The 25,725-nt window shown below is 25.5% G+C and overlaps 1 protein-coding gene and 1 long non-coding RNA gene across 4 annotated transcripts; one reads left to right on the top strand and one right to left on the bottom strand.

The window, feature by feature from the left end:
* Window positions 1-6,924: 6,924 nt before the first annotated feature.
* Window positions 6,925-14,736, bottom strand: LOC126901172 (uncharacterized). The gene is made up of 3 exons (XR_007702988.1): window positions 14,635-14,736; window positions 7,113-7,208; window positions 6,925-7,038 (listed from the first exon to the last, which is right to left on the bottom strand). It is a non-coding gene; the product is annotated as an uncharacterized LOC126901172 (long non-coding RNA).
* A 320-nt stretch (window positions 14,737-15,056) lies between these two features.
* Window positions 15,057-17,081, top strand: LOC126900453 (uncharacterized). Of its 3 annotated transcripts, XM_050676168.1 has the most exons (4): window positions 15,057-15,254; window positions 15,723-15,831; window positions 15,970-16,137; window positions 16,210-17,081. In XM_050676168.1, exons 1-4 carry the CDS (start codon window positions 15,165-15,167, stop codon window positions 16,323-16,325), a joined length of 483 nt encoding a protein of 160 aa, XP_050532125.1. In that variant the 5' UTR covers window positions 15,057-15,164; the 3' UTR covers window positions 16,326-17,081. The 3 variants fall into 3 exon arrangements, with proteins under 3 accessions (XP_050532125.1, XP_050532122.1, XP_050532123.1); XM_050676165.1 differs by having other exon boundaries at window positions 15,067-15,254; window positions 15,970-17,081; XM_050676166.1 differs by having other exon boundaries at window positions 15,084-15,254; window positions 15,985-17,081.
* The last annotated feature ends 8,644 nt before the right edge of the window (window positions 17,082-25,725 follow it).

Raw genomic sequence — 25,725 nt, 5'->3', positions numbered from 1 at the left:
TTTGACCATGCTGTTTTCGTCCACACTTAGGAACAGAGTTTGTCCTTTCGGGCCAACCTCTGTCTCATGGTGGACTTTCCAAATCGCCGTGTTCAGCCCTGGGTTTTGTTTTGCCAAAATTTCCAAGATCTTCNGCCCTGGGTTTTGTTTTGCCAAAATTTCCAAGATCTTCTTGGACTCTTTTGGCAGCCCTGGTATGTGAGTGACCATCCGTTTATACTTGATCGGGTTGTAGGCTTCCAAATGGAGTTCTGCACCGTCCCAAGGTTTTATCAAGTTGACATGGTCAGTGAGCCACTTAAGAGAGCTCTCTTGGGCTGCACTGATCACAAGTGCTCCATCAGTGAGTCTGGTGTCTTCAAACCTTGGTACGTCGGTTCCATCAGTACCCGAAAGTATCAAGTCTCCAACACAAANTCCATCAGTACCCGACAGTATCAAGTCTCCAACACAAGACTCAATGAGTAGCCCCTGCTCTGTGGTCAACTTGTTAGTGGGGTAGCCTGCGAGGACCAGAGCCACTTTTTTATCATCGGTTACCACGTCCCTGTAGGTCGGTACCCAATGAGTTTTCTTACATGGAGGTTCTTGCCCCTTGTCCTCAGGTTTTTGAGCTTCGGTTCCCTTTGACTTTTTCAAGTCATCGGTTCCCTTGTCTCCCTTCTTTGGTAGGTTCTTCTGCCCCTCCATGTTTGCTCGGCTCCTCTTCAGCTTGCGCCTCTGACAGCCACTCAATTTCTCAGGTCTAAGTTTTAGACTTTCGATTTTGTCAGCTACTGCTCCCAGTTGATCTTGCANGTATATTTATATTTATTATAAATATAGTATAAATTATGATCAATGTTATGTTGCGCACTTCAAATTAAAAAAATAAATTTTACTGACTACTTGTATTTTATACGTAAATAGTACTTGAAGTTAGAAAGAAATGCCTTTTGTGTAAAAATTTCACTGATTTTTGTGTTTTTATAATTTTTTATGCTTATATTTTAAGTTAAACAGTATTGTCTTAAAGGAAACCAAAGGCACCCCATTTAACCACTCTATCTTTTTTAAGATTTAAAATTGAGTTATCAATTATTGACAGCTTTAATGTAAATCCAATAGATGTTTTAAAAGGAAGTCGTTTGCCCTTTCAAAAAAAAAAATGTTTGATCATCCAATAATTTATGATAATTTACAATTTCAATTTTGAGAATAAATACTCAAACCCTATTATAGTTTTAAAACTTCTCACGTGAGGAACAGATTTTGTTAAAGAAGACGGAAAAATCTAATTAGCTCCTATTTAAACTATACACTTAATTAATTTGAATCAAGTTACTAAAAAAAAAATAATAATAAAATTATGTATTTATAAATAGGCGAAAAAAAATGTTATTTTTTAAAAACATCATTTACAAAAGTTATAAGACGTTAAATTTACGTACATTAATTTGATTTTTAAGTGATACTAAAATAGTAATCTAAAATAATGCAATTTAAATTTTTTGTTCACTTAAAAAGTACATTTGATATTAATGTATTTACTTTAAAACACATTAACGTTATAATTTCATACTTTTAAAATAAGTATGAGCAATACTTGATTTGAAAACTTAGTGGCATGTAAAAATATAAAAAAATGTTACATTTTAACTTCGGTGCAATGCTGAGAAAATATTAATTTTATCATGATAATTTATTTTTATTTTTTTTTTTGTGTCTGACACTACATTTTCTCAGCTCTGACAGGACCGTTTTTTCTCAACGATATGTCAAAAGATCACAAATCTTATATAGTTCAAGACATTACCCTTAAAATTAAAAAATTTTCCCTCGTTCTCCGTAAATGGGGGAAACCTCCAATTTAAAAATCGGTAAATTTTGTCATTTTTTTCACTTTTTAGCTTCGATGCGAAGCTGAGAAGGTATTAATTTTACCATGATGTGTTTATTTTTTTTAGCTTCGATGCGAAGCGGAGAAGGTATTAATTTTACTATGATGTGTGTTTTTTTNGAAAAATGAACAAATCAAAATAATTATTTTTTTATTAAAACCTTGGTTATTTTTCTTTCATTTGATATATTTTTTTTTTAAATTTGCAGTAATGCTAATGTTATATATTATATGTTTAAAAAAATAATTTTTCCTGACGACTTTATATTCTATATCAAAATGGTTGCCGTAGTTAAAAAAGATGCAATTTTGGTGTTAAAATTTACTATTTCATATTTTATTTTTTCAACTTTAAATTTCTATAACTTTTTGAAAAATGTATGGATCAATACAAATTTTTGTTTCTAAATAAATTATACATAAATCTTTTATCTGACATACTTTCTTTGTAAATCGGACCATTTCCTTTTATATAGGGGGGTACAAAGTTTTAAAAATATAAATTTCAAGTACCGCTTTTTGAACTTAACTTTTGAAAATGTTCCAGAAATACTCCGAGCTTCAAACATATATTAAAATAAAATTTATATTATGTGTTATGAGTTCCAAAAATAAAATTTGTCCCGATGACTTATCTTCTCTGTGAAAATGGTTGCCGTAGTCAAAAAACATGCCATTTTTGTGTTAAAATTCTTGGTATTTAATTTTAAAATACCTTATAAGGGAGTATACTGATTTTAATGAATATTATGTTAAACTTATTCAATTTTTTTTCTTTTTAGTCGAAAAAATTAATTTTAACATTTCAATCAGCTTAAATTTGTTAATTTTATCAATAAACGAATGCGACGAACGTTTGTCTATTCATTAAAAATCATTGTCCGTAGCAATGATTTTTTTTTAATTTTCCTGTAATTCTTTTTGAGTTAGAATTTTACTTTTCAATTATCCACCAATTTTTTAAAATTAAACACTATCTACAGATTAGCATTGAAGCGTTTCTTATGATAGTAATTTGAAACACTGTCAGATATCATCTATACTAGTCCCAATTACACAACTCTCACACTGTGCTACCGTTTTTTAGAAAATTTCAATTAAATATTAAATTTTAATATGATTTATTATTTATATAAATAATATATTGCATCATCATAGCTATTTAAATTAATGTCGTACAAATGTATTAATAGAAATTGAGTATCATTGACAAAGGCAATAATATTTAAATAAAGTTTAAATTCTTTTATTATTATCACTTATCCAAAACACCTATGTGTTGAGTGTTTTTACATATTTCTTTTTGTACTTTTAGCAAAATACAGAAGGGCTCAGGAGGTAGTAGATAGAAGCAAAAATAAATCAAGAATTTTGAATCTTGTAAAAATAATTACATTTGAAACATTATCTCACTTAGAATCATTTCTACACTTGATATTTCAACATTTTTTATGTGTTTAAATAAAATATATAGATCCTGATAAAATATAAGAATCAATTCCTAATGACACCCCATAACTCTTGTTCTACCAACAGTTTAAAACGCTGGATGTGCTATGGTAGATTTTCGAAATGTATTCATTAAAAACATAGTCAAATTAAATAATTAAAACAATTCTTAATCGGAAAATAAAATTAACATTTTCAAGAAAGGCTGTAATTAAATGTATTTCATCTCTGTCGCTGATCTTATTCTGAACTAAGGCTAATGCTAATTGACTCTTCATTAGGTCTTCATTGCCACTTTTAGCATTTATGTGAAGCTGAGAAGGTATTTTTTTAACAAGATTTTTATTGGTTTTTTTAGTTAAAGTAAATCATTAAGATTAATTATGGGAATGGGAAATCTGTATGTTATGGTAGCTCAGTAAAAGTTTTGTAAATAATAAATATGAGAATAAATACAGAAAAAAAATATTGAATATCGAAAACAAACTATATAATAAAGTTGACACTTAGTCATTGATCTTAATACTTAATATAAGATTTTATATTTATTTTAAAAAAATTGTATATTAAATGATAATAATCAAAGTGTAGTTTTTCGTTAAATAGTTAATATAGTTTTTTTATTTTTATCAGAAATATTCAATCTGCACAATGGGCACAATAAGTATATATGATAAAAGTAGAAATAAATTACATGAATACATTTTGATGGAAAAAATCACTCATTAGTGACACTTCTCATGAAGTTAATATAGTTTACTAAATTAAAATCGCAATAATTTTTATAAAACAAATAATGACATTTTTTTTGCATATTATTGATTTTTTGGTGCATATTATAACACTAATAACAATATTTTTAAGTGTCTATTACAACTTTTAAAAGAATACGTTTTAATGATACAAGTATGAACTCATCTCAAGTTCAGATCTTCCACTTCCATTCACGTGATATATGAGAGATGTATTATTTTGATGTTTCTATGGGTTGCTTCATAGAATTTAATTAATTTTTTATTATGACTATTTCATATAATTACACGTCACACGGTATCTTAGTGATCTACGATAGTATAAATAAAAACAAAAGAAAAATGTAACAATTTACAGAAACCAAAAAGTATTGGAACTTCGTAATTAAAAATTCAGAATAAAACAATTTTTTAAGAGTCGCAAACGGAATACTTTCATATATAAAACTCATAAATAGCTTTATAATTTTAAAATATGCTATAAAAGTTACAATACTACGGATTTTAATATAATTTTTACAGTATTAGATTAGTAAAACGAAATCAAAATTTATACTGTCGATTAAATTATAATTTTTTATTTAATCATTTTTTTTTTTTTTTGATACAATTCATTTTAAGGCACTATAAAAACATCGAATAAAATGTGAATAAAAAATAAAATATTTTAATTTTGATTAATTAAGAAATTTGTCCTTTAAAGAATAGATCACAATAAATCTTAACTCAATTTTAATCGATTATTATAAAAAATCTAAAAAAAAATCAAGGACATAGCTTTGAAAATGTAGTTTATATCAAAATTTAAGTAAACACTAAAACTATACTAGTATGGTTGAGAGTAGTGATGGGCATTTTCTAATATTGTAAACTATCGAATAACTATTCGAATTGATTTTGAATGACTATCGAATAGTTCGATAGTTACTATTCGATGTTTACTAGTTGAGAGTATAAGTTAAAAATACAAATTTCATATTTTGTTAGTAACCAATTTGATTACCAGGAATTTAATAAATGCAGCCAGAAAATGATTAGTGATAAATATAGCTGCACCCATCCGTTATCTCCAGCTATACTTAAAATGTTTAATAACTTTTAAAATACTACTTTGATATTTGTTATTGACCAGTCATTTTCATTGTTATTATTATCCATTAGTAAGCTTATAATTTATGAACGTTTTTATTTGAAAAAATAAAGTCAACAACCCTAAAAGTTATAAGAGTTGGACTTAAAAATTATTTTATAACAGATAACTGGATACATGTGAAACAAACAAGAACCAAAAATAAAAAATTCAGATATGTTATTATTTTAAGAAATTGAGTGGCTAACGTTGAAATAATTACTCTGTATTAATATGTATTTTTATATATATATATAAATATTTGAGAACCAAATAAAATAATTAAATGTTATACTAAAATTAATAATAAATATAATTTTGTTTAGGATAGAGGCGCTCCATTAACTTAGTCTCAGTTATTAAAATATGATCTAATGATCTAATGAAGAGAGTGAAATTTTTTATTATTTTATTCAATTCCCAGTGACTTATAAATCTTTTAAGTTTAAAGAAGATGAAAAAATGAGCATTTATGCAAGACATTATTTCTGTGAATCGATAACGTACCTATGCTCTTACACCATTGATTGCATTACTAAGAATAGGTAGTGCTTATCAATTTAAAGTAATTGTTTCTTGAAAAAGAAGACAATGTAAACAAATCTCAAACTGTTAATGTTCAAATACATTTTATTATATTTTAAACGGTTTCGTTTTATTTATATCANATACATTTTATTATATTTTAAACGGTTTCGTTTTATTTATATCAGTTATACATAAATTAAAAAATTGTCAATTTAATGTAAAATATTATTAAAATTCTACTGCGGGAATTAAAATACTAATTAATGGGGATCAGGATTTTACGTATTTATGAAGTTTATTTTAGTCATTCCGAGCATACTAATTAAAAATTGTTATTCGTTTTTGTTATTCTTAATCCTAATTAATGTATATTAGTTGGGATCTTAGTTTTAAGGGGTGTGGAGGGATAACTCCTCCAGAACAAAAATATTCCCTGTGATACTATATATACCTATAATAAATTTCCATGGAGTTGGGTACATTGGAAGCAGTTCATACAAATTGTATAATGCATACAGTTGCAAACCCCACTTTTTCATTTTTTTTATATAATTTATACATGGACTTATATATATATATATATATATATAATCAATTATTATACGTATAATCAATTATTTTAACTAATATCTAATGCAAAAATAAAAATTTTCAATTTCGTATACGAGTTTTTTCATGTTTAATCAACTAATTTAACTGCCTCTAAATTCGCATAGATTTAAGGAACATAATTTCCTATTTTCGTTTAAAACTTCAGCCATTTTCTTTGTTCACGTACATCCTGTTACGCGGTGGACTTAAGCGTGTAATTTTGAAAAATAAGGTTTGCAATAGACTTGTATAGTTAATCTACAACTGCAGATTAGTAAACTGTGCGTTGGACCACAAAAAGTAATAAACGAAAAATAAAAGCTGAAATGATCAACGTGCGTGGTAACATATATGGATACGTTTGTTTGAACAATAATTGACCTGCAGCGAATTTCGGAATTTGATTATGTTGGGCGTTTACTGTATTATTACTGCTTTAAAAGTTACTGTTANACGTTTGTTTGAACAATAATTGACCTGCAGCGAATTTCGGAATTTGATTATGTTGGGCGTTTACTGTATTATTACTGCTTTAAGAGTTTACTGTTGTTATAAGAAGCTGTATGAGACGTCTTTGCAAAACGAAANTTACTGTTATTATAAGAAGCTGTATGAGACGTCTTTGCAAAACGAAATTATATAATTTGGTTCGTTGGCACAAGCCACTAAATATGAAGTACTCTAAAAGGACGAATGTCCGAATGAAATGTCTGTAATATTCATATAAATTATTTGATAATGGGTAAGTTATGATATTTGAATTATTAGAAATCAATAACCTTACATTTATTGACATTCTACTGACAAATATGTATTTCTGACTATTTATTGGCATTGAACTCAAAGTATATGTTAACAACAAAAATCATTCAATGCTAGCCTGTAGAATAAATCATAAATTAACACAACTTTTTAAACATATTTCAATTACCAATTTAAATATAACGGATGGGAAATTTTAAAAGAATTTATTCCAAATTGATAATGACATTTTAATATTTTCAAGAAAGTTTAATTATACAATTTTACTCAGTTTTATTATTAATAACTTAAACAAATTATTAAAGAGTGGTTGGAAAAATTCAAATTATAACTTTAACTAAACGTTATTATAGTTAATTTTATTACTAGTTTTCTCCTTTTACAAGAACCAAATTGTATTAATTTGAATTATTTTATTTGTTCGTTAATATAGTGTCTAGTAACTATAGTAACCCAGTGATTTTTATTACAATATAATTTTGTAGTACTTATAACCACCAAATATTTTTTTTTTTTTACTAAATTTAATTTAAGATAACGGGATGTATTTACCACGTTATGCATAAATATTTTAACGTTACTTAATTTAATAATATTTAACCAGGGTATTGAAATTTAGGTTAATCGTGAATTATTTCAATAAATTTGTTTAGTTAATTAAATTAATTATTACGACCTCATCTTAGGTAAGAATGCATAATTAGTATATAATAAATTTACAAGCAATTCAAATAATTAAATAAAACGTAATATAATTACATAAATAAATATAAAATATGCATTATTGATTAATAACGGGTTTAAAATAAAAAAATTAATTACACGTCTGATAAAGGTCGAATAAATTACTTCTTTATTCGTGGAAATTAGCCGAGTGAAATAAATTGTGTGTAAAAGGTTATTAATCTTAAAATCCGATAATTACTCTAATGCAAAAAGCATTCTACGACATTTCGCGTACTTGTGCGAAATATTATTAAGACACCGTTTCAAAATAATTAGATAAAAAACGTTTGTAAATGATTTTATCTTTTCACTGACAAAACTACAAGTAAACCGACCGAGATCGTGTTTTTTTATAAGTTCTTTACATGCAACCTATATGATGTTGAAAACAGTTTGATGAGTAAAAATAATTAAATATTGTTTTATAAGTAAAAATATATTCAGCGATTACATGATGAAATATTGATTGTTAGCTAAATGCGTCACTATTAATTAACTTTAAAGTACTTCTTTCCCTGAAGTATTACATAAGACATGTTTTCCTGTGTTTTGTTTCTATGTTATTACTTGATTAAAGTTTCATTATTCAACCTCAGTATAAATTTCTTATATCATTATAAAAATTATGCAGTTTGTTTAGAACTGTAATGTAATTTTGAATATTTAAACACGAGTTTTTAATCTTTATCATATTACAATAATCTTTAAAAGAAGGTAATAAATTAAAAGTTACCGATTGAAAACATTCTCGTAAGCATAGTTTTTAACAATGAGTCATTCTTGTAACAGATATAAAATACTGTAGCATAACAATAGCAGACAAGAAAAATGGAGGCAATTCGTTGAAAATCTTGATTTTAAATTATATAAACGAGTGTATCATTTATTACAAATTAGAGTGTGGCAAGAAAACGTTTAATATTATTCTAATGGCTATGAGTTACCGCAGTACGCTGTAAGTGGTGTGACTTTGTTCATTAAATATTATTAATGAGTCGGGATGATGATAACAATAACTATTAAAGCGATCAAGAAAAATTGTTGGATTTTCTATGACGCTGCTGAAAATCAAAGGGGTTGGTTTAAAACGTAACACAGCGTTGTATACTAACGACTCCTGTCCTGTCATAATTCATAAGCATTTAATGGTCGACGTTCAATATATTAATTTGGTAGTTATGACGTCCGAAAGAATAAAATGAATTACTTTGAAGAGTACTAAAACAAGTATTTATTGTAAGCTATCCATGCTTGCAAATTGATCAAACGGTGAACACCAACAATAAAAATGCTGATGTTATTACAAAACTTTGTTAATAGTCTGCAGAAGTCATCGCCGTAGCGTCTAGTAGACTGCATGTGGTTTTTCCACAAAGATTTTAATGAATCCCGGAAATGGTTTTGTTTAACACCCCTGTACGCGTTAAGCATTAAACTGTAAATCAGCCGAGACGGGTAAACTTAAACTCAGTGAATTTAACGACCAGATGCAAAGTCAACTGCGATGGTGTAAAAATTGATTAAAAACCAGAGAAGTCTGTGTGACATTTAAGATGTGTTCCTACTACTGTGATTAAAAAGTCAAATTCGAAGTCGTCAGTGAACAAAACTGCTTCGTGTTCTCACAGTAACCATAAAAGTGTCCTAATGTGAAAAAACAAGTAAAAATTAAATAGCAGCCCGTTAGTTGACCTTTCGATATTTTAGGAGTAAAATACAATATTACTGTTTATAATATTTACACTAAAAATAAACANTATGACTGTTCATAATATTTACACTAAAAATAAACTTAGTAAAGTATTTTATTTTTAAATTCAGTTCTCGTTATTTCGCAATGTTAAAATTTTGACACATTTCGTAACAAAGTAATTTTATCAGTAAAGAATATTTGACTCTTCAACATGAAAATTCATTTTACTTTGAATACATTTTTAAAGCAGCTAGGCAAACAAAATAAATTATGATCATTCATCATGACACACGGCAAACTATAAATCGAATACATCACATGTGCTAAAAACAAAGCTGTTTTAATGGCGTTTGGAAAATGACTCGGGTGAACTTCAGTTTTTTAGAAGTTGCCGGAATCGCAGTTTTAACCTTGGAAAAGATCATTTTTGAAGATTTATATAGTTTCAAAAAAATATATACCTAATACATCATAAATCTATACTCGATCTATAAGTCGGATTAATTTATGTCAAACTATTCAACGAAACGAACGAGAAAAAGTTTTTTTTTTCGAATAAACTAGTTTTTATTAAAATGCAAAAAAATTACAATCTGTATCGCAGTTAATCTTTATTTTAATAACTAATTGCCATTTTAGAATGTATGCGACTGGTAAATAGGTTATTTTGTCATATACGTTCTGTTAAAGTGCTTTAGATGAGTCGTGAGAAATAAATATACAGTTATAAATAACTTAGTGCACAACTTATATTTTGCAAAATATAATTTTTAAATAGAACCAAAATAGAATTATAATGATTTTTAGATTACATTAAATTTGTTTTTAGACATTTTAATTGGACTATTATTTAGACTGTTTTGAGTAAAATATATGTCAGGTTTATACACGACAGTAGTGCTTTACCAAAGCAAATTATGTGTCTGATGTCGTACTTTGTGACGAAAATATAATTGTCTCGTCCCTTTCGCTTTAGTACAATACTGTTAGTTATAACAGAGGGTGCAATAATTGGCATTCACTGCCGACATGTTGTATGAATTTGTAGTTTATGCCTTGTGTCTGTAGGAAATAGGGTGGTACGCCGTAATAGGTTTTAGTCTGGGGCCGATATATTTTGTTAGTGATATGAACGAGTCTTCATTTACTCAATGCATTTAATACGGATCTCAAGTATTTCCAAATTAGTAAAATGTATGTTGCAATAGAACAGAGAGTACTTTCTTCGTAGGCCCAACGGGAGGCTGGGAAATGCGCATCACTTGTAATTTTACCATAAGTCCCTCAAATATTTCAGAAAAAAACTAGATGTGTTATTATCATATCATTAAATATCACGATAATTCATAACAGTCGAAGTAAATTTTAAATCTCTATATTGCAAAACTAATGCCACGTATCTCAAGGTAAAGTATCTTGAGTTCTTAAAGTAAAGTGCAACATAAAACAATTTTTCTTTTTACATAATATTTAAATAAAATTTATTTTGATAAATACAACGGTGTTTTTGATGTATTTTTTCTAAAGGTCTTTCGAATTCCACCCTTCTGGTTTATTTGTTGTGCCATTATAAAAGGCACACATGAAACGATTTTGGGTAATGAACTGGAATTAGATAACAAGTATCAAAATAAAGAGTGCTCATATTTAATGTAGAATTTTTACAATTATTTTTATTAAATTTGTATTTATTAACAAATTTAATACTAAAATCCATTAATATCAAAACCCAAAATATTTCAAGAAATTACAACAGAAATTACTGACAACTCTTATAAATTTTAATACAATTTATGACAAACTAACATTCTTAGTTGATTCTTTGACAGATTCAAATCTATAAAGTGTACCTTACAACTGTCTTTAATTGCTTAAAATTGATCACGCTAAGGTTAATCAGATAACATATTCGGATACTTCATTAAGAAGTTCATAATATGTTAATTTCTTAATATCATTTTTTCCTTTAGATAAGTAGTAAGTATTGTTTGAATAATTCTTAATATATATATATATGATAATGTGCCCATTAATACTATTTACAACTATAGTTATTATAAATTATGTCACTTTAATATTATTTTACACATGAATGTTAGTCAGAAAAAATAGTATTTATTTAGGTGTTCAATTATTTCCACAGATCATTGTTATTGTAACGGTTTTAACAATTATAAATAAGAAATTAAGCTGTTTACTAATTTCTACATAAAAACATAATATTTTAATACTGTAAATTACATTTTAAGATCATTAAAAAAAAATGTTTACAAGGCACATGCTTAATATTTTACAAAAAATAAATATCATATAAATTAGCTTAGCATAATTTTTAAGAATAATTTTTTCTAACAAACAATTTGATATTTATAATGGTTTATAAAATAAATCAGATTCTAATCTATACATTTTTGTAAAAAATCATTATTTAACAAAAAAAGGGAGTAGTATACTTAATTAATGACACTTAATATAAGTGTTAATAATTTTAAGTCATAGAATTTAGAAGTATTTATTTTTTAAGTTAATTAGTTTACGTATAGCAGAAAACAAACAAAGTCAAATGAAATAATAAATATCAGAGAATGTAATTAACAGTTATGATATCACGTTTATTTACGGCCAATTTTTTATTTATTTCTCATATTAATCAAGGCAAGGTTCTAGTTAACTTAATTTAACTAAAACCTTACCTTTATGTAACACCAAATAGTTTAAAGGAGGGGGTGAAACTTTGTTAATGTAAATACCCTATGCCGAAATAAGACCATATTTACTTCTATAATTATGATATGTGTATAATAAAAATATGAGTGAATAATATTCCTTATTTTAGATATTAATTTGTTTAAAAAAATATTAAAATGTACATATCTATAAAATATTAATATAAAGAATAAGCTATTGTATTTAATTGTCTTTTAATATGTAATTTTTTTTAAAGAATACATTTATGTTAACGTTGATATTTCTAACACTAGTTAGTGTTAAAAATAATAACCTTATTATTAATGCTATTATATTTACATTAAAATAATAATGGGTCGGCTTGGTCTAGCGAATAAAAACGTATATTTTGGCGTTTAGGGTCCTAAGTTCGATGTCCAGGGTGCCAACTAAATTTTTTTTGATTTTCTCATAATTTCCGTCCGTCCATCATAGCCAAGAACTATTTTTAACTTTCTAACATGTAAAAGAGGGCCACCACCCTTTATTGTATGTTAAATTCAGGAAGTAGAAGGAGGTTAAACTGATCATATATTAATACAATATAAATAATAAAACATTAAAAATTGTTCTTGTTAAAATAGAAATAATGTTTGTGTGTTTATTATTTTTATAAAATTATATTAATTGTGATAATTATATTGATTTACATGTTTGTAGTTAAAATTGGCGCATTAAATGTTTTAAAGTATTAAGCAAATAAAATTTATGAAACTTCTACACAAAATAATATTTTATTTTAAAATAAAATTGTCTTATTTTTTATCATTAGTACACTGTGATCAATACACTGATTCATAAATGAGTTTATGTTTAGTAATATCCTACTGTTATGAATGATACTGACCACAGTCTATCTAAACAATTAAATGTTACTTAAATTTACAAAATTATTGCTTTTGTATATAGTCATGAGTCACAAAAAAATAAAAACAAGTCATTACTATTACCTACAATAAATATTGAAAGTCTAAAAATATTAAAAACGCCATTTAAATTTCCTAATAAGACAAAAATCGGCAGCCATAATGAAAAAGCATAAATATCATATAAATAATATTAACTGTATGAAAAAAAAACTAAAAATAAAACCAATTTTTTGACAATATTCTGCGATCTGAATAACTACAGGAAATACAGAACTTCTCATTTCATATGAATTTATAGTTTTCATATTTAATATTTTCTAGTTCGGATAAATACAATGAAATTATGTATAAATGTTCCAAGTGATCCATTTTTTAATATTTACAGTTTGACTAAAGTTTAATTTAATAAGCAAAAAAAGTAGGCGCATAATTTGAAAGTATATTGAAACTAAAAAAAGTTTACTATTCTGATTTATTAAAAAATACGTTGTTACACAAAACTATTAGTTGAATATCTTTAAAAACTAATATCTGACACTAAAATAAGTAACAGATCAAAATGCTAATGTCAAATATGATTCCAAAATTGTATATTCAAAGTTCAATAAACAAGTACAAATATGAAGAAAACATAAATGAATACACGTTTGACAATTTTACGAATCAAATATAAGTTTATATTGAATTTTCTTAGTCATTCAATAGAGACACCATTAGCCGTATAGTATAGATTTATACAAAATATTCATTTTTTGGACCCCAGAATTTAATACTAATTTTATATTTGCCATTAGATTACAGCAGATTTTATATTTTTGAAAATAGGCTTTTAAATAAACACAGAATTTAAATAATCGACTGTTATACCAAATCAAAGCTTTAATAGAGTATTTGTGTTCAAAAACAAAAACGTTCCGACGTTATTTATTCTACGAGTTATTCGACTTAATAAAGCAAAAAAAATGTATAATCTCGTTTTTTATGATAGTGATGTTAATTACAGTTAGATATTATCTGTCCTAACTATGCTGCATCCCTAGTGTGTTGGTTTTTTTATTTTAATATTTTTTACATATAAATAGCTTAACATTTGTATTTAATAGAAAACATTTGATTTTTATACCATTATAAAATTTTATAAAGGATTTCGATCTAAAATATTAAACTATTGCCACATTACCATTTCTGAGCAACTGTAAATAATTAAATCAAATACCATTGTGTATTAAATTGAACAAAATTGAAATTTGTTTTATTAATAGAACGTAACATTCTCAATTAGTATCTCCTTAAATAATGTACACAAACTAAAAGAAAATTTTACTTTCGTGATAATCATGAAATTTCTTTTTTTATTACTAACACATTAATACTGATGTAAATGTATAATTTATTTTTTAAAACGACTTTAAAAAATAATACTTAGTTTAATAATAAATAATCTTAAAAGGCTAGTAATTTGTGCTAAAATTTAAAAGTTTAGCACAGTACTTTTTAAGTAACAATTGATATAATTATTTTTTATTTACCTTGAAAAATCAATTTTTCTTAATAATGTTTACTTTTGTGTTAAATTTTAAGATCCTCGTAATTCTAATTAAATATTAAAATACTTAACGTTAAGTTTAAACTAATGTTTGTTTTATTTTATTTATTTAAGTAAACGTAAAGATGATAATTACTTAATTTCAAATAGTACAGAATAACCGGCTAACTATGTCTAACATAGTATCTTCAAAAGAATAAGATAAAATATAATTGTTTTTTTTCAGAAGTTATTGGTATCTTACACTATTTTTCATTGTTTTTGCTGTGTATTATTATTATTATTATTATTTGATTTTGCAAAAAGAAAAAAATGTTGACACTAAACATTTTTAAAAATATTTTTTAACACTAGTGTTTAAGTGGAGTGTAACAGAAAATTAGTAGCAGTTGTTTTAAAAGTAAATTATTGTAAATTCTTAAATAAACATACTGTTTAATCGTAATACATTATATTGTTACATGAACATACTAATGTGTTTGTATATAAGATAAAGATTCTATTCAGAAAAACATGAAACCATTTATCATTAAGTTAACTTTTATTTTTTCTGCTATGAATCTAATAATAAGTAACACGTTCGCGTTGGTTTTTATAGCTCTGGTAAGATCAAAAATGTTTGCTACCTTAAAATTATTCTTTAAATTATAGTTAACTAGAAAGATATAATTAAAAAATTTTTATTAAAATTACTCCTAGGTAATGAAGTGATAATTAAACATTTTGCGTTTAAGTACTTGAATTTGATTAAATATAATATTCATTGTTTTAACATTGAAGACAATAAATATCAAGGAAAAATTAAAATAAAATTCCATAACTTTTAATCGAGAAATACAATTCATGTATAGATTTCTTTATTTTATAAAAAAATGATACATTTTTTTATCAAAATAATAAAATAGTACCGCTTTTTTCATTAATTTAGATACTTGCAATTTTTTTATTTTCTAGCAAAATTTAGTTGTTTTAATTTAATTACAATTATTTTAATATGCATATTAATAAAAAAAATATTGAATACTTTTTCATTTATGAATTAATATTCAACCCATTGTGATTTTTACATAGATTTTTGTCCAAGCACGATGTGAATCATCGTATGACTTTTTAAAACACAAAAATGATTTAATTCAATGTTTGATTAAAGCAGATGTACATTATTATATTATAAATTATGGTAAATATAGTAATTTTTACTTAACTAATAAAATTTTAATCATATTTAAACGTCATGAATACAGTTATAATACCTTTTTATAAATGATAAAGTTACTATTGTAAAATAAAAATTATTTAATAAAATCTTGTCAATTAGCAATACCTGTTGTAGATGATTCACGTACACCAACTTTTAAGAGCGATTTTAATAATAATTTTAATAAATGGGAAAGTGAAATTTATAATTACGACGAACATAAATCTGTAACGAAAAATATATTCAAAAGGCATTTTGTTGATTCTATTTGTCCAGAAATTGTAAACGGTAAACCATCCCAAGTTGATGACTTAAATATTTGTGATCAGTTAATTACTGAATGTTGTGACAAGTTTATAGAGAATCAAAGAGATCCATTATTAGAACGTCAAAATCATGTAACTCAAATGCTCAATTCTATAAGAAAAAATTTTAGCAACATAAGTATTTCTAGTTCAAGAATATTTAAAGGATAGTTTGGAAAATAAGAGAAGCTCATTTTTTAAGTAATAATCGAAATTTTTATGGAAATAAATTATATAAAATGTAACTTTTACATTTTTGTTGTATATTAAATTATATAAAATATTCTAAAGTTTAATTGAAAATTATTAGTAGCAAAGGGGAAAAATTTAAAGTATACATTATCATTATTAAAATCACAAAACAATATAACACTAGATTTTTTATTAATTTATTTATATTCTATTTTACATAATATTTTTGATTCTGAAAAATAAAATTTATTTTTTGTTAATTTACTCTTTAAGGGTGACCGTTATCAGAATCTATTAAATTTCCTGTTAATTTTTGTCACGATCATGTTAATATTTTATTAAGTTTTTAATAGTCCCAAGGTTAAATAGACAACGATTCCTTTTCAAATATAGTACCAATGCGTAATAATACGATCGTGTTAAATACTTAGATACTTCCACTAGTCAAAAACTAAAAAACAAATAAAAAGTATTACAATAACCAGATAAGTTCTATATAAGTTATACTAGAGGTAATAGTGAAAATAGATTGTTTACAATAGTAAAAGGTTAAATAAAACGGAAGCTGATTCACTGACACTTAAGCAAAAAAAATTAATATAATAATTATGTATTATTAAGTTTTGAATTTGCTCTTTCTTTCATTTATTAAATTCATAATTTATATAAAGTTAAAACTGTGTTTCGATTTTTTGTATAGTTATTTAAATATAAATAAAATAAACCATTTTAAACATTAAATTCTATATAAAATATTGTATTCATTTTAATAACTAAAGCTGTAAATATTTACATGATATTTAAGATATTATGATACAGATTCCAAATTAAGTTTTAGATTTACTTTACCACAAGGCAATTTTTTTTAAATTTTCAGACATTTTAAGAAAATTTTCTATTAAAAGTTATTATAAAATTTTTTTTCTAAATTAGGTATCCCAATGAATAATAGAAATTTAGAACTCGTTTTTCTACTAAATACGCAGAACAATTATATTTCTTCAAAATTAACATAAAGTTATATTATGAAAAAGATGGACTAATGTGGTTGTTCCACTAGGACTTTTAATTAATAGCTGAAGGCAAATTACACATTTAAAAATTCATGAAAAATATAAATAATAAATTTTTTTAAAACTTTCCATATTTGCTTCAATTATATTATAAAAGGGTTGTGCAAAATTTAAGATTACTGAAACAAGTCCATTTTATTTTTTGGACATTTTAACTTGTGTATAACACTTATTAATTAAAATTATAGTTGAAATTTTTACTATAACATTGTTATGGTTTGATTTCCAGTTATAAATTTCTAACATTATAATAGACGATTTTATGAAGTTAAAAATTTAATTTTATGGCTAGATGAATAATTCAAAACTGACATAATTTTTGTTAATAGAAAAAAACACGCACCTATTTTGAAATTTAGTAAAAATTAAAGTTTTTTGTTATAAATACTTTCCATCAAAATTATATGTAAATTAAGTAAATCTGTGTTTTACGAATTTACATATTATTTTACATTGAATGTAGAAGTATTATTTGATTTTATTTATTTTAATTATTTGATCAATTATTTAATTTGTCATAAAAAAAGATTTGAAATGAAATTGGTAAAAGGGACGAATCAATAAAATACTTTATAATTGACCGAGAATTATATAAAAATAAGAAATACTAAAAATAATTGTCTTAACATAATTATCATTTTAAAAGAAATCCAATGGATAATGTTCAAAGAATTATTTTGAATATTTTAATATAACATTATTTTAAACATGTTAATATTGATGATTATTGCAGTATTATAATTATTGGTTGTGTTCTTACATTGTGATTTCTAAAAATAGTTGACCGATGAACAGTAATGAACAATATATTTTTTTTTTAATTAAACTATGAAATGTGAATAAGCATGATAAATAGTAGCAAGTAGCATAGTATTTTCGCAAAGTATTTTTCTACAAAATTTTTTGTTAGAGCTATTAAAAACGCTATTTCTAGCAAACAGTTCGTTCCCAATACAACTAGTAAAATAGTAGCGCTTCTAAAAGTAATGTGCTGCTTCCCAACTACTGCGATAAATATATTTTGTATACAAATTTATACTTAATGATAAAATATAATCTAACGATCAATCTAAAATGTCCTCTTTTGACTCATATTATTATCAAAACAAACCGTTCTCTTTAATTGCATCGAAAAAATTGTACGTTTGCAATCAATTACTTAATACGATGCAATAAAATATAAAATATTTTTAAAAAATTAATCATTTTGTAATGGTATATTCTTCGTGTAAAATTTTTACTAATGAAACACTCTGCATATACCATTTTATATGATTTTTACTTATGGAGTATTTTGTACATAGGTTTTTTAAAGGATTTTTTTTAAGCTCTCAATATGAAGATTTTAATATTATTACCTTCGATTGAAGCTAAGCAGAAATTGGTTTTTTTCGTCCATGAAAAATCTCAGCTCTCACTGGACCGATTTTGTTGTTCTAAGTGCCAAAAGAACGCATTTTTATTCTAATTAAACCAATTAGCGGTAAAAATTTGAAACTAACGCATTTGAGTTAGTTTTAAAATCAATTTGATAAATTTAACAAAAATATCTCAAAATTACACTACTCTAAAAAACGTTATTTTCAAAAATATTTCTGTACTTTATAACTACTATAAATGTTTTTAAACACTTATCATAAAAAAATTATAATAGAGAATTTTTGAGACGATAAAATTTTTTTGGGAATACTATTTATAGAAACCTGACTACAGGAAGGGTTTAATAGAGACATCCCTTGAATGAAAGTGTTTTTTTCGGCCTCAAAGTAAGAAAATTGCATTTTTTATGATTAAGAAAATAATTTAACAAGCACTTAATATTAGAGTGAAATTTTAAAACATAGAGATTGTGAAATTAGAAATATACAAATGATTGTGATATTTAATAGATTCACATATAAGCGTTTTTATGATAGTGATTCTAATCACTGTGAGATATCATTTATACTCGTTCCAAACTATGCTGCGTCCCCATTATGTCACGACCCCATTGTAGTGATTTTTTAAAATATATCGTGTCATTTAAATTCACAAAAGAATATGACACGATACAATCTTTCCCTCAGAAGCTAGCTGTATATATATATTTATATTCATATAGGTTTATCCATTAAACATTGTCTGATGATTTCATGAAGTTTAGTAAAGCTCAAGATTTATTAACTTCCTCTTTAAATTAATATAATGAGATCTATAATGAATAGGTATTATATTGAAATGTAATGATATGCAATGAATTTAATTGAAAAAAGTCCAATTTTCGTGGAAGTCTAAAAATTGATTTCAAACTAAATCTAATTTTCATACTTCAAACATTTTACACATGATACAAAATAAATCTTTATAAATATAATATTTTCTTAGAATCTCTTATGAGTTCGATTTTTAATAAAGCGTGGATGTATTTTCCAAACGAACAGGTAGTTCTGGGTATCTTTAATAATGATCAACGCGCATTATAATAATTCATTATAAGATGACTCACGAACGTCTGTTAATAGTTTGTCTAGTCCATATGAATGAGAACACATTGTAACTCATATTTAATTTTGCGTATTAGTCAGCTTTTACAAAGAATCACGGTCTTTCCCAGTTAATAGAATGATGCCAATAAGTATTGATTAGACAGTAAACTATAACTAATAAACATTAAAATACGGTAGTTATTTAAAAAATGCACAATTTTCATGATGACTTTAGAGTCAGAAGTCTAATTTGTTGAATTTTTGTTTATAATTAACTTTATTTACTAATTAACTATTTAGTAGATACTTTTTGTAATAGTAACCCCTTAATGACCCTTAAAATAAATACAAGGAATATTTATTTTGGCTATTCACAAAGAAAAGTAAACATACAAAAATCTATGTATTTTATGCGTTTTAAATTAAAAAAATACAAAAATAAATTGTAAAATTTATATAATATTTCATGCAAAATTAAAATGAATAAAAATTTTAAAAAAAAATAAAAATATTGTTAAATATAATATTTTATATCTATAAGATTGTATGTAAAAAAAATTATTTGTGTATTCACGAATAGAAGTTAAATATTTTTCCTCGTACAGTACTAGATAATTTTATTCGGTAGAACTCATTATTATTTATAATATTTATGAGTAATAAGACCTTTCGTACAGGAAAAAATTATGTTGTTACTCCATTGCATAAGTAGTAGTAGTATTCACTATAAATTCAGTAAAATGAAAAGAATCGCTTTTATCAATTATAAGTCAACCTATTCTGTTATAAGTAGTAATACTTCAACAGATTTGTTTCACAATTTCCTAATGTCTCTCGTTAGTCAGATTTTTACCATAATCATACCATATAATTTTCCATTAATGACGAGTTAAATGAAATATATTTTAATTGTGTATCTTACCCTAAATAAGTAATTAGATTTGTTGAATTACAACACGATAGATAAAATTTTATACTATAACCGCTTAAAGAATAGCCTTGAACACAATTGTTATCGTGTGTTTAATTTCTATAGTATACAAATTAATTTATTGCAATATAATGAAAACAAAGCTGGTGAGTATATGTCAATAATTTAAACTTAACTATTTAACCTAAATTATATTAATATTTAAATATATTTCCATAAGAAAATACGTGACGCTGTTGAGCATTAAAATATTATACTTCTATTCATAAATTTAAAGATACAATCAAATTGTGCTTGATAAATGTGCGAAAATTCAAATGTTACATAACGAAGCTTCAACCAATATTACTTTTCATCTAGCAGAGTATTTTTTGAAGGTAAACTTGTTTATGAAAAGTCCATAGCGTACAATGTTNATTACACTTCTATTCATAAATTTAAAGATACAATCAAATTGTGCTTGATAAATCTGCGAAAATTCAAATGTTACATAACGAAGTCTTCAACCAATATTACTTTTCATCTAGCAGAGTATTTTTTGAAGGTAAACTTGTTTATGAAAAGTCCATAGCGTACAATGTTTTAATTTCATCGTCATAGAGTACCTATAATTACGTGATAATATAAAAATTTCCTNTTTTAATTTCATCGTCATAGAGTACCTATAATTACGTGATAATATAAAAATTTCCTTGCAAAAATCTATAATTACCGAAAAACTACTGTATAATAATAATAATACATTGATGCATTAGTTCATAATCTGTTCTTTTGTGTCACAATTATTAATAGATGATGAGTAAAAAAACATAAATTACTTAAAGCAATCTATCCATAGGTTATAGGTCGATTTTGAAGTAACATTGAGGGAGTACTTACGAGGGTTTGGTCATTACCTATTTGTGGTACGTGATTCTCAGGTACTCCAAAGGACGATTGTGTTCATACTTGACGTCATGGTCAATAACAAATAGTTTCCATATTTATTTTGTTTTAACATTCGAAACCTGGAAACTCTAAGATTCTATGATAAATTTGTTTAAAATAATATTTTTGAATATTATTTTTCTTTGTGATTCTGTATATTTATACAGGATATAGTAGAAATTAATGTATTACTGTGATGATCTTCCCGCCTATTCTGCATTCAAAATGACATTTTTTTAAATAATATATTGGGTATAATCAAATTGACCAACTTGGGGCGGATGTTGAACTTGAGGCGTATAAATATCCATTATTGCCGTTTCAACATACAAAATGAGTAAAATACTTACAAATAATGTTAAGAATCACATATAGTTTTTTTTTTTTCAAAAAATTACGAAATTTATTTTAAAAAAATGTACTTCCTCAAGTTTGCTCATTTGGTAGTATCGTAATTTCTATGTAAAATCAGATAGAAAGATGTAATTTTAATTTTAATCAAAAATACGGATAAATAAAAAAAAAAAATTGATAGATTTATTTATTTTTCAGTACGATAAAGCCATCAAAATTCAAAATAAAATTATTGAAGAATCCCTTAATTTGTATTACAATTTTAAAATTATATGAAAAAAAAAAATTTCGAGGTAATAAAATTATATTACTTCCGATTATTTTAACTAAAAGTTACTTTTAGTGTGTGTACTATATAAATATTACTATTTCAATAAAGTTAGTACTGCATTTTATTTTAGAAAAAAAAATCAAATTTTATGTTATAAATGTTCGAGGTAGCAATTTTTTTGTTCATTTTGTCGATATTCGTTCATAGATTTTTTAAGTCAAAAGTATATTAGAGAAATATGAAAGAATCCACAAGACAGTGTAGTATCATGTCTTATTAATAGATCCAAATACAATAATCAATATTTTTTGTTAGAATTATTATTTTATATAACGACCTTTAGCAGTCAACACAGCTTGAATATGTCATGGCATACTTTTTACATAATTTTCGATTTTCATTTTTATAATTGGGCTATGTATCCATGTATAATTAAGTATTTGAATAAGCTCCTGTTTAGTCGAGTTGTTTCTTTACTAACTCCAATTCTAGAACCCAGTGCATAATAAAAAGTTTATTCTATATTCCAAAATTCACTTTTAGCATCGATATGAAAGTATGATGATATTAATTTTATGTGTTTATTTCGTATCGTTAACTATTTGTTCTCACTGTACTGATTATTTTCAACGATGCATAAAAAAAATCACAAATCGTATCTTGTTTATGACATTACTCTGAAAATTTGAAAAAAAATCATGTGCTGGGCTTTTAATATTTCCACCCACAAGATAAGCTAATATCGTAAAATAAAAACGTCTAATACACAGAGACTAGTACAGAAATTACTTAGTTTTTCGTGTCTCCTGAACAATTTAAATAAATGGAGATGTACAGTTATTACACTGAGGACCTTGTAATTCGCAGTGTTTAATTATTTTTTGAACTGCAAGGTCTATCTAGAACTTACAAAACGTACAAGTGACATCATTTAACATTAATCTATCATTGCATTGTGTTTTAAGAACAATTAAAACAAGTACAAATTGTACATAGTATAAACTACTGCGCTAAAGCGTTTAATTAGAGTTATGGTTTACTAACACAAAAGCTAACATGTAAAATTATACTTCCTTAACACAACTATAGTTACATTTCTTATAATTTGAAATCCGCTAGAGTAATTATACACTTTTTGCAGCCGCCAAACAGTTCATAATTATGTATAATTTTATCAAACTTGTCACACGTAATATTTTAATGCAACATAAAAACGTATTAAACGTTATCTGATTGACCGAAAGATGAAATCAAAACAGTCACAGATATGGTCCGCGTAGTCCAGTGATATGAAAACCAAACGGCAACGGGCGATTCGCTGAGGAAAAACGGCGACTCTTCCAAGTTCGTACTTCTGGAGTGACCACATTCTGATGGTATCAATGGTCGTCGACGCCGTTGCCCAGGGTGTGGTAGAACTAACACCTGATGGTTATGATGATGCACGCGTACTGCGGTGAGACAAGGTTCGCACGCAAACAATGTACCACTGTAATCGGTGGGTTCATCAAGTGTCGGTTTGTTCTGCAGGATGACATTTCGGAAATGGGTATTGTAAAGAGCGTGTAGCGTACGAACGTGTTGGAAAAGTGTGTGCAAGTATAAAATAGAATGAGATAAGGTTGTACTTATATTTTATTCACACGTGTGTGCATACAGTTACTATCCAATAGGTTCATGGCAATAAATTAGTGTAAAGGTACTTGTGTCTATTTTTAAATATAGTTATTACTCAGTTACTTCGTTTAAATGTTTTCAATAAAAATTCATTGATATTTGTCATTTAACAAAGTACTTAATATTTTTAGTTCACAGCTCAGCTTGAACGGCTAATAAAAGAAACAAAACGTTCGCCTCAAGTTATTTATATGCTTGTCATGACTAGGTTGTTCGCTCGGGACAGTTAGAATTTTAAAATTTACAACCATAATAAATATACAAAAAAACAGTTACTTTAGAACTTCATTAACGTAAACGGCTTATTTTAAAAGCCGATGGAGTAAAATTGTGTTTTTGAATCATTGAAGTCACCATAGTGGTTAATGTGACAGCGTGTAAAGTATGAACACTGTAAATATGTCTATATCTTAAGTTATGCAAATAAATGTTGATCAATTTTTCCGAAGGCTGATTTTTATTATTTTAATATTTAAAAAAAATAAATAAACATTATGCCGAAAACGTACACCCCATAAACACTCAACGAAAAATACTATTGTAAGAAATATAAACGCATGCTAAAATGATAATAGCTCCTAAATTATGTAAATGTTATTAAAATATTAGTAAAGTCGTTGCCTAAATATCTACCAATTATTATTGATTACTTCGAGGTAAATCAATATGTGGAATTTTTCAAGTACTGATCTACTACAACTTTTTACTGAAACCTTCTTGTATCAAGTTCCTATACATTATACTGTCATAGATTAAATTTATAGCTGAGCACTAGTATATAATGCATGTCTTCGATTACACACCAAACGGGACGTGCACGTATATAAAATAATACATAAGTCACAGACACATTTATGTAATGCAACGTATATACGATGTTTTAGACATTCATCAAACTGCCTCGATTCTTTTATTTATATTTTCATGGAAATAAAATGGTACGGAAAGGATTGTGTCATCTATCACTGCAGATTTCTGGAACACCACAAACTGTATGCGGTTTGTCCGTCTGTCTATTATATACATGTCGTTTGAACTTGGAAAGTCGGAATACACAAAGAACAGCGAGGGTCGTAAATTTATCAGTCGGGGGAGGCTAAGCGAATTCAAAGACATGGAATAGTGGCAAGGTCAGGTTTATTGCACTCGCACGTTACATATAACGTTCGATTAAAAAATTATGCATTTTTTTTTTAATAGCGTAGAAGATGGAAAAGTTTAATGGATAATCGTCAGAATTTTATTTTGTTCCTGTAATTACATCGTATCTAGAAAANTTGTTCCTGTAATTACATCGTATTTAATAATGTTATGGCGGCTTTCCACTTGTATTACTCCTCCTGTAGTAAACAAAAATTTAATATAAGCAAATAATTAAAAATAAAAATTTTAATTCTAATTTCGGCCAATTTATGGATAAATATTACAAAAAAAAAAAAAATTGTAGGTGCATTGCATGTTCTTTGTAATAACTTTATGTGTAAGTTTCAAAATATAAAGTATTAGAAAAATATTTTTTATTTTGATGTAAATACTATTTTATAATCCTCAANTAGTAAACAAAAATTTAATATAAGCAAATAATTAAAAATAAAAATTTTAATTCTAATTTCGGCCAATTTATGGATAAATATTATATAAAAAAAAAAATAGTAGGTGCATAACATGTTCTTTATAATAA

This window comes from Daktulosphaira vitifoliae, unplaced genomic scaffold (genome assembly GCF_025091365.1).
Source record: "Daktulosphaira vitifoliae isolate Bord-2020 unplaced genomic scaffold, ASM2509136v1 Scaffold_3, whole genome shotgun sequence".
Taxonomy (NCBI): domain Eukaryota; kingdom Metazoa; phylum Arthropoda; class Insecta; order Hemiptera; family Phylloxeridae; genus Daktulosphaira; species Daktulosphaira vitifoliae.
Note: the sequence above shows the minus strand (reverse complement) of the source record. Positions and strands in the feature narration are given on the sequence as shown.